At 34.2% G+C, this 18,366-nt stretch overlaps 1 protein-coding gene across 1 annotated transcript in view; it reads left to right on the plus strand.

Moving 5' to 3' along the window:
* The window catches only part of LOC136834406 (multiple epidermal growth factor-like domains protein 6), a 385,610-nt gene extending 372,244 nt beyond the window's left edge, over window positions 1-13,366 (plus strand). Inside the window, 15 exon segments of the mRNA XM_067096968.1 lie at window positions 93-265; window positions 659-760; window positions 1,100-1,255; window positions 1,650-1,907; window positions 3,471-3,611; window positions 3,830-3,946; window positions 4,369-4,497; window positions 5,005-5,171; window positions 5,464-5,592; window positions 5,751-5,913; window positions 6,541-6,723; window positions 7,411-7,551; window positions 7,859-7,972; window positions 8,386-8,520; window positions 10,678-13,366. Of these exon segments, the coding sequence (XP_066953069.1) occupies window positions 93-265; window positions 659-760; window positions 1,100-1,255; window positions 1,650-1,907; window positions 3,471-3,611; window positions 3,830-3,946; window positions 4,369-4,497; window positions 5,005-5,171; window positions 5,464-5,592; window positions 5,751-5,913; window positions 6,541-6,723; window positions 7,411-7,551; window positions 7,859-7,972; window positions 8,386-8,520; window positions 10,678-10,739 (2,170 nt within the window). The 3' untranslated portion in view covers window positions 10,740-13,366.
* Window positions 13,367-18,366: the final 5,000 nt, after the last annotated feature.

The following is an 18,366-nucleotide window of genomic DNA, read 5'->3' on the forward strand; positions in this document are numbered from 1 at the left end:
AATTTTTAAAGCAATTTCTCTGTCGGATTTCTCGCGAAAATCTGATGTGATTACATATCCGGATTTTTTTTTTTTTTTTTTTTTTATTTCAGATGCGAATGCTTAGCCGGATTTACTGGAGCTCAGTGTGGCCAGCCATGTCCACTGGGACGATACGGACCAGACTGCGTCGATATGTGCCACTGTGACAATAACGGCGGCTGTGATCGGGTCACTGGGGAGTGCGCCTGCGCTCCCGGATGGAGAGGACCACAGTGCCAACTTCGTAAGTTTGCGAGATTTGTTTCTTGACAAGTAAATTGCAGTGAACTTTGATTGTGCTCTGCTTTATCGTACACCACGATTTAAAGTTAAATTTACATGCACATTATACACGCACACACACACAATTATATATATATATATATATATATATATATATATATATATATATATATATATATATATATATATATATATATATATATATATATATATATATATATATATATATATATATATATATATATATGTATATATGTGTGTGTGTGTGTGTGTGTGTGTGTGTGCTTATTTGGAGTTCAAAAATGTTCCTGCCAAACTGAATACCTGACAAAAGAAAAAAGGGACTGGATAAACGTTGAGTATGCCGTTTAATGGGTCTTTTTCATTCCCACAGCTTGCAGGGAAGGCACATATGGATCCGGATGTGCAATGACCTGTGGATGTGCCAATAATGCAACGTGTGACCACATTTCTGGTGCCTGTACTTGTAAACCAGGTAAGCAATTGAGCTCCCTGAGTATGTGAGTGGTAAGTGTCACATAATATAACACTTTGTATATAGTTTTTATTATTATTATTATTATTATTATTATTATTATTATTATTATTATTATTATTATTATTATTATTATTATTATTATTATTCAGAAGATGTACCCTTTTCATATGGAACAAGCCTACTGAGATCATTGACTTGAAATTCAAGTTTCCAAAGAATATGGTGTTCATTAGGAAGAAGTAAGAGGAGGCAAAGGGAAATACAGAAAGAAGAGATCTCACTTATCATTAATTATGTACTTACTATTGTAATTTCGATTTGTTTTGGCCTTTCTAGGTTGGCATGGTACCTTCTGTACCAGGCCTTGCCCTGATGGATTCTGGGGACCCGAATGTCGCCATCAGTGTGCATGCGGAATTGGTGCTGCTTGTGATCCCACCACGGGTGCTTGCCTCTGCCCACCTGGCAAGCATGGAGAACATTGCTCTCAAAGTAAGTTAATTTTTTAAAAATCAATGGGCTATTTTTTTCAGTAAAAATTCAATCTTTACTTCGACATTCAAAAGTTTTTAATGTTAATTTCCATAGTTTTTAAAGTGTGGTTTCATCCAGTGTCACTCAAATGCTTTATGAAATGTAATAAAAAACTTTAAATAAAGTGGAAGTTTTTCTTTTTTGACATAATTTCATATTCAATGCAGGATGGTAAAGCTTGAGATATAACCCTGTTTATATATTACAAACTTGACTTTGCGAAATTGCGTGGCGTTTATTTTTGTACAAACCTGTCTTAACGCAATTGTATGTTATTTTTTGTATTCAGTTTGCTCATTTTCAATTGTATGTTTTTTTTTTATATTCAATTTGCCTATTTTCATTTTCTCAGCATGTCCCGTGGACCGGTGGGGAAGCAGCTGTCAGCATGTCTGTCTGTGTCACAACGGAGGAACTTGCGATCGAGTGTCAGGGACATGCGTATGTCCTGCAGGATACACAGGCGCCACCTGTCAAGACAGGTGTCCCTCGGGTACTTACGGGCTTAATTGCCAGCACACCTGTTTGTGCCAGCACGGAGCGAGTTGTCATCACGAGACAGGGGCTTGCGTCTGTCCGCCAGGATTTCACGGGACTTACTGTGAATCAGGTGGGTCCTAGGTACCAGATTTTGCAAGATGTTACCAGGTGAGTCATAGTACCAGAATTTGCAAGATGTTACCAGGTGAGTCAGAGTACCAGATTTTGCAAGATGTTACCAGGTGAGTCATAGTACCAGATTTTGCAAGATGTTACCAGGTGAGTCATAGTACCAGATTTTGCAAGATGTTACCAAGTGAGTCTGAGTACCAGATTTTGCAAGATGTTACCAGGTGAGTCATAGTACCAGATTTTTGCAAGATGTTAGCAGTGAGTCATAGTACCAGATTTTACAACATATTACCTAGTGAGCCATAGTATCAGATTTTGCAAGATGTTACTTTGTGAGTCATAGTATCACATTTTGCAAGATGTTACCAGGTGAGTCGTAGTACCAGGTTTTGCAAGATGTAACCTGGTGATTCATAGTACTATATTTTGCGAGATGTTACCAGGTGAGTCATAGTACCAGGTTTTGCAAGATGTAACCTGGTGATTCATAGTACTAGATTTTGCAAGATGTTACCAGGTGAGTCATAGTACCAGGGTTTACAAGATGTTACCAGGTGAGTCATAGTTCCAGATTTTACATGATATTACCTGGTAAGTCATAGTATCAGATTTTGCAAGATGTTACCTGGTGAGCCATAGTATCAAATTTTGCAAGATGTTACCAGGTGAGACTTAGTACCAGGTTTTGTAAGATGTTACCAGGTGAGTCATAGTACCAGATTTTACAAGATTTGACCAGGGAGTCACAGTACAAGATTCTGCAAGTTTTGTTACGTTTTAATCAACTTAGAATTGTTTGGGCTGAGTTGGATCAACTATGAATCGGTGATTCAGGGTTCATGACTGATGAGAAGCGTCACGTTTCATTTTACTCTCATTTGATTATCAAGCAGAACTTTTTGCAAATAAGATAATCTGTGCTTGAGAATCTTTGAGAAATTTCTGCGAATATTTGTGTTGTAATTTACGGTAATGTATAGCCAAAAATCAAAGTTCATTAACATCTAACGAAATTGGTACTGCAAAAGAAACACGACATAACCCCCCCCCCCGAATGAAGCCAGGTAATATTCAGTATTTACCCGGATTTTCCCTGAATCACTTATTTCAGGTTTTAAGATTTTGTAATTTTTCTGTCACGCTCGCTATGAATAACGGTGAGTTTTCAAGCGGAACAAATTTTATCTGCACGGTCAGAACTTCTGCAAGTACCTGTCTCAGTGAATAGTTTCTTGTGCTTTGTTCACTTTGTAATATTACACATGAGTATTTTTCACATTTAGTATATGGTACTTGAGATGGAAAATTATAATTATAATATGAGAATAATAAAGCAACTGCTGTTTTCCTTTATTAAGTGATTGTAAAATTTATTAAGCAGATTTAGTGCAATTTTTTTTTACGTTTGCTGCATCGGTTCTTCTGTACACTCCAGTTGTTTCAATTACCCATAATAAATTAAGTTTATATTTTTTTGGCTTCGAATGAAAAAATATTTCTGTAAATACTCCAGCTCCATCATGATGAGCAGTTGTTTAAAACAACATATTTCTTCTTCCAGTCTGTGGTGGAGATAGATATGGACCCGGATGCATTTTGAAATGTGAGTGCCAAAATGGCGGCGAATGTGACCCTGTGAATGGTGCTTGCAAATGCACTCCTGGGTGGCGTGGTGCGCATTGCCACAAGCCTTGCCATCAAGGTGATAAATTCATGCTCTCTCTCTCTCTCTCTCTCTCTCTCTCTCTCTCTCTCTCTCTCTCTCTCTCTCTCTCTCTCTCTCTCTCTCTCTCTCTCCTGTTTGATAAGTTGGTAATACAAATATATATTGTTGTGATGGTCGCCATGTAGAATACTCTTGAGATCACGAGAAATACTTTTAATTTCCTCTCTTTATCTAGAACCTTTAATTTTCAATAGGATTCTGGGGCTCGGACTGCGAGCAAGTCTGCGACTGCGAGCATGGCAGTGACTGTCATCATGTGACTGGTGAATGTAACTGTCCAGTAGGATTTACTGGGGACAAATGCCAGTACAGTGAGTAATGCTTATTTTTTATATTATTTCGAAATCTAGATTTTGTACTCAAGGAGCGTGAATTATTTAATTGAAAAAAAAAAACTTTTAATTCTTTCTTCTTTCATGTTTGCCAAATTCACTAATTTTACGAGATAGACTTTTAAGCATCTATGCAGATAAGTCCATCAAAGCCTTTTCATCTTTTCTTTCTTTTAGTACATGAAATTTGCATGCCTCAATCTCGTTATCACTTAATATTAAAATTAAATAGTACTTTAAAAAGAATAAAAAAGCAAAAGAGAAGTCAGTCTCTTATTCAGTTCAAATGTCGATAACTATAATTTAAGCATGTTCTTATTATTTAATTTTTTTTCATTTTCAGGAGTATATCTTGTTTATTAATTAGATTAAGTCCTCCTTATCTTCTCACCTCACGATAGTTTGTCCTGTTGGCTTCTGGGGAGAAGAATGCAATGAACGATGCACATGTGGACCAGATGAACCTTGTGATCACGTGACCGGAGCTTGCAGTTGCCCTCCAGGGCGCCAGGGAACCCAGTGCCAACAGTGTAAGTGGCTGTAGACATTTCTGAAATAAGGCTAGATCACACAGTTAAGGGGAATGTCTTTATTCTGTTTGCTTCGAAGACCAATGAATAGCATTGGTATTGTTATGAATGAAGCTGAGAATGTTTTAAAAGAGTCTTGTATGGTTTCCGGGTTGAAACTATTCGGTGGCAATTGGAAATTGTCAGTTTCAATACCAAAACATCACGTAAAAAAAGAGAGTTAGTACTGAAACTACAATTAAACACCTTTTAATGTTTGAATTGACATAGGTATGGTAGCAATAATTAGCCAAGGAGTTGGGTTTCTTACAGTTCAATTCATTCTGTCTTGAAGCTGTAGTTCAAGGGGACTTTTAAGATTAATGTGAGCAGGACATCAGCGCAAACGCATCGTAATTTAATACTCCTTAATATTAACATTGAGCACTTAATATATGTTTCATCGACCTTGCGTTATTCTTTTCGCTTTCAAGCTCCGTACTTACGAGCTTTAATTCCTGCCATCAGACTGTGTCGACGGATGGTGGGGAGAGGAATGCAAACAAGAGTGCCAATGTACCGGGTCGTCCCTGTGTGACCCGGTGACAGGTGACTGCTTCTGTCCAGCAGGACTTCGCGGCCGGAAGTGCAGAAGAGGATGTTCAAGAGGATATTATGGTGTTGATTGTAAACAGGTAATTTAAGAAATAGGATTTCATTTTGAAACACGCCATGGCTTATATTATGCGGTCTTTTTCATTAGTGGGCACTTTTTGCTTTCAGAGGGGCAAATGTGAGAATTATCAGTTAAGTGTTGTAACTGATTCTGGAATAACCTTTGATGCTTTAGAAACTGTAAATCTGATATTCTCCTATAAAATTATGCAACATAAATTTTGCAACGCATTGTAGTTGATTTGTGACTATTCAGACTGATATAGTATTTCATGGATATTTATCATATATAAACCATTATTTTTTCCCCAGAAATGTAAATGCGACAATCGAGGTACATGTGACCCTGTCAGTGGTCAGTGCCAGTGTCGACCTGGTCACTATGGGCCAACATGCTCGTTACCATGCCCAGATGGAACTTACGGAGTTAACTGTAACCAGGTATTTACGAACAAGTGAATTTTATTCATGCCTATTTTGTCGTTCTTTACGTATAATACTAAAATAATTTAATTTGTTTAAAGTATGTTATCACAGTTTTAAATGTATTTTGCATCAGTTTTACATTGCATAGAAACTTATTTTTGTTCGTCTTCCAGACGTGTGAGTGCGAGAACGGTGGAGTCTGTGCCAGAGACGGTACCTGCAGATGTCCAGCTGGGTATGAAGGTGAAAATTGTGAATCTCGGTGCCCACCCAACACTTGGGGAATACGCTGTGCCTTCCAGTGTCGGTGTCAAAATGGCGCCATCTGTCACCCAGGTTTGTTAGAAATAATTCTCCGTTTATTTTGGTCTTTGTTTTAATTTTCTGAAAGGACGTTTTATATTTAAACTAAGTACAGTTAAGTTAGATTTCAATTGACATTTTGCCAACAAGAGCAGAAATCATCGCTCTCAAAAAGCCTTAATAGGCAATCTTGTTTCTTGTGGGTACACGCAGTACAGATAATCTAGTAAGGAGTAGTGCTACCAGTGCACCTCACGTGTGCATGTAGGCATTAGTAAAGGGTGTTTGCGGCGTCCCTTCAGCCTGTAGCTGCACTCGCTTTTTAGATTTTTACTTGACAGTCTTGTTATCCAGCCTCTCTTAATTATTACTTCGTAGTGCAACGGTGGTGTTTTATCTCAGTTCTCCCTTTCGACTCTTGTGCTTCATTTCCTTTATTTTCTGTATCTCGTCCTTGCTGTTCAGCCATTCCAACTCCCTCTTTTCACTGTCTTTAGCGCTGAATGGTCGAAAGTGCCCCAGGGCTTGGGTTAACAGCTTCAGTTTCATAAAATCAAATTAATTCGTATCAGATCTATGGAGTTTTACTTTACCTAAACATTAAAGATTTTCGTTAGCAAATGGCAGTGTTTATTATCTCAACTTTCCATACTTTATCAGCAACTGGTGAATGCCAGTGCGGCCTCGGATGGACAGGTCTGAAATGCGACGAAGAATGTGGACCAGGTCGTTATGGGCCCGATTGCAAACTGGACTGTGCCTGTCACCATATCGGCACCTGTGATCGCTTCTCCGGATGCTGCGAGTGTGGTCCTGGAAGATACGGACGCTACTGCGAGTTAGGTAAGGTAGTTTTGCTCTTTTGCTGAGAAAACGAAATCTCAAGTTCTTCTGCTATCATTAAACTTCAAAAGAAAATCAACATAGATTAGCACTTAAACATCAGATTCATAAACAAGTGCGTCCCATATTGTTTCATGGTACTGTCTAATCATGCGTAAACTAGACATTTATTTTTTTTCCTTTGCTATTTATTTTGATTTTCTTTAACTAGTACTGAACAAGGAATGCAAATTTTCCTCCTTTTCCGGTCAAAATACAGTTTCCTTAATGTTATTTTGTCTGCCTTGATGTTATATTCCACATCTTATGAAAGTGAGAGGCTGCTTATGTTTTTGTTAGAGCTCGTTGTCACTGGGGATAAATAGTGATGAATAGGACTGTTCTTTTTATATCTCATGATGGAGACATCCAGTTTTACTCTATTTAGTTATATTGCTACACTGTTATGTCTTCCATGCAGAAGTTTTTCTATTCACATATTTTTCAATATGATTATTGATATATGTACGAGTATTTAGTTCCTACAAGATACTTACGTTTCGCGTTCACCAACGCTACTAGATGAAGACGTGGAGATGTATGTTTATCTTCAATTGCTGGTAGTAATTTTGCTTTTTCTCTTTCTTACATTTTTTTTTCTTTTTGTTTACGTTTGGGAGTTGTATTCACATAAGCTATCCCTTTCAGAATGTCCGCCAGGATTCCACGGTGCTTATTGCACAAGTCTCTGTGACTGCGAAAATGGTGCCACTTGTGATCCAACTAATGGGCAGTGCCGTTGCAAACCTGGATTCACAGGGGACACCTGTTCTGAGACATGCCCACCTGGTCAGTGTCACTGATGATTTATTTCATTCACATCACTTCAGGCTAGATGATATGCTTGGCGTTTAACGTGTATTGCTCATTTGATAGTCCCTTAATCTCTAAAACTTATGATTTTTATTTTTTTTATTTTTGAATAAAAAATTTTAGAGGAGGAATTTTTCTATAAGTGAAGAGTTAATACCATTGCTTTGTCATTTCTTAGGAGCTTAAGAATCACTTGCCTGTACAGTCAGTTACATTATAGAGATATAAGTCGGGAGAGGTGTTCTTGAAATGCAACTTTCTGTACAAAATGTTTATATTTCAGGAAAATATGGCGTGCACTGTCGCGAAGAGTGCCAGTGCGGGCAATACGCATGTCACAGGGAAACTGGGCAGTGCCAGTGCCCTCCTGGAACGCGCGGGGATTATTGTGCTATGCGTTAGTAAACACGCTTTTTCAGTATTTCATTAGTTTAGGGCTTTTAGATATGTTCAACATTATTTTGGAGTTTAGAATGAATATTACACACACACACATATATATCTATACACATATATATATATATATATATATATATATATATATATATATATATATATATATATATATATATATATATATATATATATATATATGTCGATAAATAGATAGATAAATCGGTAGAACCTTAAGATTGACCTTTTAGCTTAAACCTTGTAATCAAACATTCAGTAATTGTTTAAGCTTTGAAATGATCTTTATACGAAATACTTTCATTTAGTTCTTCCTAGCTCCGTGGTAATTGTTATTGTGAAAATTTAAGGATTCTAATTTTCGCAGACGTGATAATAAAAAATCATCTTCATTTCCAGCATGTAATCCCGGCAAATACGGAGTCGGTTGTGAGCAGGTATGTCAGTGCCACAATGGCGGCAGCTGTGACGTCATCAGTGGGCACTGTAGCTGCACTCCTGGTTGGTTGGGACCAACTTGTCAAGAAAAGGACGGTAATTATCAAAATGCCTTTTTCTCATATCGAATAAAATATGTTTTATTTTCTTACCCTTTTTTTAACTTTGCTCAAAGAAAAGGTTACCTATCGAAGATTATGTTTATATTGCAATAAAACTTTATATTGTAATAAAATTTGTCCGAGGAAATTCAGTGTATGGGTTTGCTTTAACGCATTTAACTTGTCTGTGATTGGTTAACGGAGGCAATGTATTAACATTCAAATATCTCTTTTAACGCGTCCAGGAGAACGATGTAAGTATGGTCGTGTTTTCGTGAACTTTTGTGTCCTTTGGCTAAATAATTGTTTAGAGACTTTCATGTAGATTTTCTTTTTCTAAATCCCTTGAAATGCTTGTTCATTTTGAGTCATTAGAAGACCTATTTCCATTCTTGATTTAAAATCTATAAAATGACTTAATCTGGCATGTTGCACAATGTAATCTCAGAATTAAAGTAGAGGGTAATGCATAAATTTTTCCACATAGTACTTTTTCTCTAAAACTTATATCATTTTGAACTTACTGCATATATTTTAACTAGAGTGATAATATATCTGAAAAATTTTATCACTCAAGTGCACAACATGATATTTTGAATGGTTAACAAATGATTGGTTTTGCCCTCGACAGCCAGAATTCCTTGAGAAAGTTGACTGTCTCTAATATATATATGTATATATACATATATATATGTATATAATGCCTATATTTTATACATATACATACATACACATATATATATACACACACACACACACACACACACACACATATATATATATATATATATATATATATATATATATATATATATATATATATATATATATATATATATATATATATATATATATATATATATATATATATATATATATATATATATAATATATATTATATAAATGTATATGTATATATACATATATATTTATATTATATATCTATATCTATCTATCTATCTATCTATATATATATATATATATATATATATATATATATATATATATATATATATATATATATATAATGTATTGTAATATTATTAGTGTTTTTAACTTTTCGAATTCTTCGCTCGTTGTTGATTACGGTTGTCACTACGAAGCCTTAAGATTCAGTTGAAACAAATATGAAGAAATTATGATGTCCGGTAGCGGAACAAGCTCCCTAATCAGAACGAGGTACCATTGTCGACCTGACAATGGTATCTCGTTCTGATTAGGGGACCCGGATTTGTTTCCCGCTACCGGTCATCATAATTTCTTCATATTTCTTTTACATGGATATTAAGGCTTTGTCGTGAAAAAGTACCAAAAAAGGCGCGAAGAACTCGAGAAGTTAAGAGGGCATTGTGGCTATTGCAATTACATACGTATCGGGTAAAAAGTGACCAGTAGATTCTATATATATATATATATATATATATATATATATATATATATATATATATATATATATATATATATATATATATATATGTATATATATATATATATATATATATATATATGTATATATGTATATATGTATATATATATATATATATATATATATATATATATATATATATATATATATATATATATATATATATATATATATATATATGTATTCATATTTCCTATATGTTATGCTGTACTGTTTGCTACTTGTATATCTCTCCTTATTTGATGAACAAGTTTATTTATTTGACATGCCTTCGTGAAACCATTATTAATCATAGATTTACTCTATAACTACTCTTCTTTACCATATAATTACTTTTTTTTTACCAGAAAATGCCTCCAAACGTTTAGTTAATTTTTTCTCCATGACTTCGTAGGGAAGTAAAGATTCATATATAAAGGTTCATTCATACGTTAATATTTTAATTTATATTATAATGTATCGTCACATCGTGAATGGGATTGTAAAATTAATTTTATTCTGTTCTTGTGATTCCTGCAACAGTGAAAAATTATTTGTTATATATGGTTAAATATTTCGATCGACGCATGCCGTTCCTCTGCATTCTGGAACTCAAAATCCAGAAGAAAAAGGTCCATCATAATATCAGTGACTGGCACTGTCATTAGTATGGATATCCTACAGTCAAATTTCGCCAACCTAGGGAGTTCTGGAAATGCTCTTCTCATGCATCTCTTCCCATAACAGATTCTTTCGTGACTGCAAGCGACCAGCGGGGAAGGGCTGACATTCCTGTGGAATTAAGCTGAGGTGGAAGGTCTGAGACTGAACTGAACATCTCCAGATGTCCTCCAGAATCTCATTAAGATGTCCTTCTATCAACGCCTGTCTAGGACATCCCTTTGGACACCGTGGGAAATGTGTTTCCGATTACTGCAGCGATGAGAATGATCTTGCTGGCACTGGGTGCCAATGTAGTGTGCCGATTTTGGTGCCAGTTCAGAAACCCGGATAGGAGAATTCTCTGAAGGAAAGGCGAGAGGACTTTGTCGTTCTTTGTGGATTAAATAATGGAGTATGGTGACTGATTAATTTTTCTTAGCTTATGGGAAGAACGATCTGTGAGTCAAATAAAAAAAAAAATATTTTTCTCTCCTGTAAGAAAAGTGATTATAAAACGTATACCGTGCTAGAAGTGTCACTTTCCATTCTAACCTGTATAGAAAGGGCGTAGTGACCTCACCGTTGAGTAGCATCAGTGTTAAGGATTGAAGAGACAGAAGAATTTGGTCGAAGTTAGTCAGTTAAAAATGTCGAATGATGCATGGACGTCTTTGGGTTTGGGTGTTTCTGAAGGAAATCGAAGTGTTTTTCAATAGAACTGTAGAACCGGAAAGAATTCTGTGTAGTCCCTTCTCAAATTATGTAAAATATATTTATAGCATAGTAATACAGTAATAGTTAGGAGACTTAAATGATTGCTTGTTATGTCTCTTCGTTTTAAAAGGATGATTATTAGTATATGCGGCGATTCTCATTCTGCAAGAGTTCATTTCTTTAAAAAAAAAAATTAGCTTAAAATTTATCACTCCTGAACGATTCGTTTTAATTATGAAAGTAGGCGTTTATTTTTTTAATATTGGAATGAATGACAGTTTATATATTCTTTCGAGAAAAATGTACAGGAGACTTGTGAAAAAAAAAAAAATTAGGAAAATGTGAAATGTTTGCCTAGTGCAAAAAATCGGTATAGTATACAATAGCCTGCTAAATACTGACCAGACTCATAAATGTCCGTAGAAGAAAAATAAAAATGTAATTTCCCACTTTCCTTAACCTTCAGCGTCAAGCTTCCCGAATATTGTATCAAGCACAAGAATGAGACTTTGAATGTGAAGTAAACAACACTTGCCTAATGCATTGTGCTATTCTAAATTAATATATTATTACTATAATAGGCTGTACTTATTGAGTAGCGGTAAATGTAAAAATGTCCGTGTGTGGGTGTCACAGAAGTGTTATAATGTTGATTACTGTATGCTTATCTGATTAGATTATTCTCCTTGTGTATATAGTTTTATTTTTTTAAGACATGCCAACATACTTCACATTTTCCCGACGTTTATCAAATTTCCCTTTTTTTAATGTGCTTTTTTTTTCAACCCACCACCCTGTTCTCCTCTCCTTAGTATAATTTCTTGGTATTTTGACTTCAGTTATATGCGCAATGGATTTATGAAATAAACAAAATTTACAGAACTATAGTCTGTTATTTGAGATCTGACGGGAGATATCTGCGTACATTATTAGCATCAGTGGCCTCGACTGAAAATATCTACTGTCAGATCCATAAGAACAGACCACGTTTATCAGTTATAAAAGGAAGGCCTGTCTGCTATAGATTTGCCAACATCTTGTGTCACAAGTCCACCAATGAATATAGTACATTTGTCATTTGAAGGGGGGATGAGTATGAGCATACGTGAATAAATTACTCATCCATGGTACTATGGAGTATACCAATTGCAATGATAAATTGTAGTGCGCAAATTGTTCAAGATTAGCTTAAGATAATCATGTTAAAATTTTTCATGACACCATCAAGATATTAAGGCCATTATATTCGCCTGGTGCTCTAAAGAAAGTTTAAATGCAGAAGGGCCACATTTGAACTTCTGATGGTATTTTGAGGAAGTTTGAACCTCAATTTAATATCTAAAGCCATTTTTAGTATGCACTAAGACGGTAAGACTCTTTATGTAAATGAAAATATGTTTAATCATGTAGACTGTCACATTTTTAATACTGGACTTTTAGTATTGTTGGTTACTAGAAACTGAAGAAATACTTCGAAATTCATCTTATATACAGTATACAAGGATCACTGCCATGTGTTCATAGCTTTAATGTGTCCGTTTTTCCTACCTAAATTTTAGTGGTGTTTTCCCTTGAAGTATCAACAACTCAGTTTAATAATATTTAATTCCTGTTTTATTCAAAATGTTTTTCTCTCTTAATTTTTTGTCATTAATTTCTTTGCTAAAAACTGTATGCTACTAAAGAGCAATTGTGCTGTACATTATTTCTAAGTTAATTCTATCGATTTCAACTGTGTTTCTGATAATTTTTTTAGGTCTGAGAGTCTTATACAGCAAAGAGTTAGTAACAAAAATGTCAAAATACACTAATAAATAAAATTACTTTGAATATTCAGGGCAGTTTATGCAAAGGATTTTTAATATTTCTGTTCCGGAGAATTTGATTTCCGAGTCTTCTGCTGCTGTGAATCTGAAATGTAAACTGAGTATAAACTTGTAGATAGCACACTGTACTTTAAAAGAATAAAGATAATTCTTCAGTAGTGAGGAATTCTGTTTTATCAATTACATCAGCCCTTGTGTCCTTCTGTGAGTAATAAAGAATATTAACAGACTAAGGATGATTCCTCATTTACCATTTGCAATTAAGGTATTCCTTGAGTTATAAGTCAAAGTTCAAGGTTCTATACTTCTTGTTTGTTTATTTTTTTCACTATAAATATTTTTAGCCGATATCAGTAAAGCTGATAGTGATTAATTGTTTATGCCCCTGGGCAACCACTGTGGGTTAATTTAAAGTAACATCTGCTGAGGATGTTTACAGTCAGTTACAATAAAAACAGACCAAAGTTCACCATCACTATTTTGTAGTCCTTGTCCAAAAGTGTGCAATGGTAATCTCGACTTATATACGGTAAGCGTAATGCAAGAAAGCGAACACACACGCGCGCGCGCGCGCGCTCATGTATGTGTGTGTGTATATATATTATACATATATATATATATATATATATATAATATATAATATAAATTATATATAAATAAATTATATATATAAACAGTATATATATATATATATATATATATATATATATATATATATATATATATATATATATATATATATATATATATATATATATATATATATATATATATATATATATATATATATATATATATATATATATATATATATATATATATATATATATATATATATATATATATATATATATATATATATATATATATATATATATATATATATATATATATATATAATGAAAGGAGTCCATAAAAACACCGGAAAGGGTAGAAATTATATGTTATATTTCAAAGGAGACAACTGTCTCTCAGTTGACAGGTACCAAATGAATTAGAGTGTTACAGAGCAGTGGTATAATGTTTTAATGATATATATATATACAGATATAGTATATATATATATATATATATATATATATATATATATAATATATATATATATATATATATATATATATATATATATATATATATATATATATATATATATATATCTATATATATATATTTGTGTATGCATTTATATACATAGACAAATAATATACAAATACTGTTGTGACGCCAGTTTTAGTAGCGATAATCAGTGAGTCAATTTTACAAATATATTTAACATTGTAAGAGTCATAAAACATAACACAAAAATCTTAGATTTAGGTCGGTTTTTGCGTTGAATTTTCTTTTAGCGATCTTTAAAATTTCATATAATGTTCTTAGATTACGATAAAACAACCTGAGTGACACAGAAGAAGCCTTCAGAAAGCTTCAGTATGAGCAGAGAATGAATGAACAAAGGTCTAGGTTAACGTTACCGAATTGGAAGTAGTTTATACAGACTGCAGACTTTCTTGGTCGATTTACTGAATCATTAAAGAATGCTGGTGAGTGCTGCAGGAATATGGGAAGGAGTAGTAATACAAATCGTATAATAGAGATGAAGGTTTAGAATCAAAAACACTCTTTTTATAATGATGTTATTAGACCACAGAGAGGGGCAAGTGAAGGTATACAAGGAGTGAATAAAATAGCGAAAGGAAGCGTGAGAAAGATAAAGGCAGGGGTTAATGGACATGTACTGTAGGGGTAAATTTTATCAAGTATATGGGGCAACAAGATATTTACTAGGTGGCAGTATGTGCTCAGATGTAGGCTTTGCAGTAAAGAGATATGAATAACAACAGGAAACGGGGAAAGTTTTTACGAACAGAATGTAATCTGGAGTAATGAATTTTGTAGAATTATTAAATGTAGAATATAGAAGAGAGGCCCAACTGAATAATTATAGAAGTGAAAGTTATAGATTTAAGGAGGGAAGTTAAAATGTTGAAGACTAGACAAAGTTAGATGCTCGGGTATGGTGATGATGTTGTAGCTAAGTAGCTGAGTGTGGTGTGCAAGGTATTTCTGGATGAGGGAAAGCGAATGGACGAAGGCAATTATTGTTCCTGTGTATGGGGAGGAACATGGCAGAGATGAATATAATTCGTACATTCATGGAATTGCTTTACATACTTTTGGAAGGCGAAGGGTAGACTTTTGATGGAGAAAGTGAGACACACGACAGGATTGCCAGAGAAGAGTTCTCAGGTATATGTAGCAGGCATTTGCTATAAAAGTTTTTTGAAAAGTTTGAGAGTAAAGGAAAAATTGATACAGATATGAGGCGGAGAGTGTAGTAGATGCGGATGTTGAAGATTTTATGAAGACAGCAAAGCCTGTGTTAGATTATATTATCTTAGCTGGTTTCCCGTCAAAGTGATCAATAGACAATTTTTCTCATTTTTGTGCATGCAGTGATAACAGAAGTCTGGGAAGTGGAACGTGTTTTTCAATTACTTTGTAGTATAAGGTGATAGACGAAACTACAAGAGGCCTGTGAAAGAGTTTGAAAGTTTTTTGTGACAAGGGAATTGAGAGTCAATATTACCAAGAGTATTTTTATGGTAGTAAATGGAAGCTACGAAAATAAGGCAGTGAGTGATAGTGTGAATGTCAGGAAGCTGAAAGTGGTTGATTTGCATGGAAATTGATTGTTGATGTAATGAATATGGTAAAATGAGAAATAAGAAGAAAAACGAAATGAATGTAGCAAAGAACTTATGGGGTCCGTTAAAGGTTACGAAGTGGAGAGAGATGACAATAAAAGCAAATGTTTAGATATGCGGAAGTATTTGTGGAATTGAAGCGCAAGCGTTACATGCAAATAAAAGAAAAGGAATAGAAACCGCTGAGACTCATTGTTTGAATGGTATAGATAAAAATACAACAAAAATGTGGCGTGTGGAGAAATATGACAAAGATGTTGTAAAAATTACACCATAGGCGAAGAGATGAATTAAAGTATTTTGATGTGGAATGGTCCAGAGGAGAGAATGGAGAGCGATAGGTAGTTGAAAACGTTGCATAGTTCGAAGAGTATCTTTATTAATATCCAGAAAGCCTGGACGTGCACACATGCAGGGTAGAAGCGAGGTGCTTAGTGTATAATGAGGTCGGTACCCTGATGATGGGCCTTCTGTGTCGATATGAGAAGCAATTATATTGGAATTGTTCAGCATAGCTGATTCATCCCCAATTCAGCAGACACTGGAAGAACAGGTGTGTGTGCGCGCGTGTGTGTGTGTGTGTGCATGTACAGTATATGTGTATTTGTGTGTAGTGATAGAGAAGTGTGTATAATTCGTTATTTTTCTGCTAAAGAAAGAGTAACTTCGAGAAAGTTATGGATAGACTGTATACAAGGGGTGTTCGTACACAAAGAGCGAGAGTGAGTGCCCGATAGAGAATGATGTGATTCACTCGCAGGTCATCAGCAGGGTGGGAATCTGCACTGGTCTGTGAAGTGGGCGATGCACATGAAGTTCATTCCTTATAAATATGCTCCGAGTCTCTCTGGATCAGCTCACTGTTGCAGCTGAACTTGCTTCACTTCTGATCACGGATAGTGTCGGTCGACATATATGGTTTCTGTCTTAATTTTGCGTTGCGTTAATAGGCCATAAAAACACACATACATATTTATGTTTGTGTGTATGTATGGATGTATGTATATATATACTGTATATACATATTTCTTTGTATCTTTCTTTCCAGTCATCTGTTTCCTCTAGCGGTAAGTGTATCCACAGAAAGTTAATACAGCAAGGATGAACTCCATTTTCATAAAACTTTGACAGTACCAGCCATTTCTTAATGCCAGGACAGAAGACTCGTCAGCAGTGTATGAATCATCACTACACTACATATTAGTATCAAGAGTTATTGTCATGGAATTTTTTTCAAAGTATATAGATATAAACCGAATGGTCTGGTGAGAAGGTATGGAAGTGAAATTAGAACTTTGTAAGGAAGAAACGGCAATGCTAAGGTATACATGAACGAGTGCATTTGTAAGGAGAGGAGGAAACATTTCAGTTCGTCGTATTTAGAAATTAAAGATGAGACGGACGGAAACCGAAAAAAATGGAATTTTAAGACCCGTGGGATTCATGTTTAAAGAGACTTAATTGTGTTAAATCCTAATGAGGGCAAAGGTGACTGGTGGATGAATCTGTGGGAATCTGGGGAATGTTATATTAGATTAGAAGAAAAATAGGTTGCCAGCAGTGAATAGTGCCAAGAATGAGTGACATAACGAGTCTTGTGCAGAAATAATGATTGCATTTAGAGTGTTGTACAGTTTGAAATGAAAGAGTATAAGCCAACCATGCATGTAATTACATAGTGAATGAACCATATTTGGTAATCTGAAATAGATTTCCGTTGGATGAGAAAAAAATAAGTAAAGAAACTTGGTACACTACAGAATTAAATTTATCAGAGAAATGTAATTGAGGTCACCTATTATAGGAAATTATCTTATCCATTTGTCATTAAACTTACTCGGAAGGGTCGATATCTAAAAGTATAAGTACGGCATAAAACTATAGGCCTCAGCACTTCGCAATTCAAAAAAAAAAAAAAAACACTGAGAAACGATAAGATTGTCGTTTATAAAGTTTGCTTGTTGCCGGATTTAAGTGGCTTTCATAGAAAAGTCTGTTATATATAGACACACATATATATGTATATGTATATATATATATATATATATATATATATATATATATATATATAGATATATATATATATATATATATATATATATATATATATATATAGATATATATAGATATATATATATATATATATATATATATATATATATATATATATATATATATATATGTTGTTAATATGTCATAATTATGATTCTCTACATAAACACGTTGCTGTCTACACACACACACACACACACACACCTAATTATAGATTTTAATTATGATGCTAGTAAACTTGGGTCAATTATCGGATTAAACTTTCTTAATAATTATATCATTTTTAAGGTAAAACTGGGATGGGAGAGTCTCAAAGTAGGTGATTTCTTTGAAAATAGATGATTAATAGATCGCATGAGAAAGGAAGAGTGACATTCACTGTCTTTCTGATTTGCTACCTTCTTACATATCATATCTCCCCTCTCACTCGGAAATCTCTTATCTGATAAAAGTCGTTTTGTCAGTAAGCCTTTGCA

This window comes from Macrobrachium rosenbergii, chromosome 53, assembly GCF_040412425.1.
Source record: "Macrobrachium rosenbergii isolate ZJJX-2024 chromosome 53, ASM4041242v1, whole genome shotgun sequence".
NCBI classification, from domain to species: Eukaryota; Metazoa; Arthropoda; class Malacostraca; order Decapoda; family Palaemonidae; genus Macrobrachium; species Macrobrachium rosenbergii.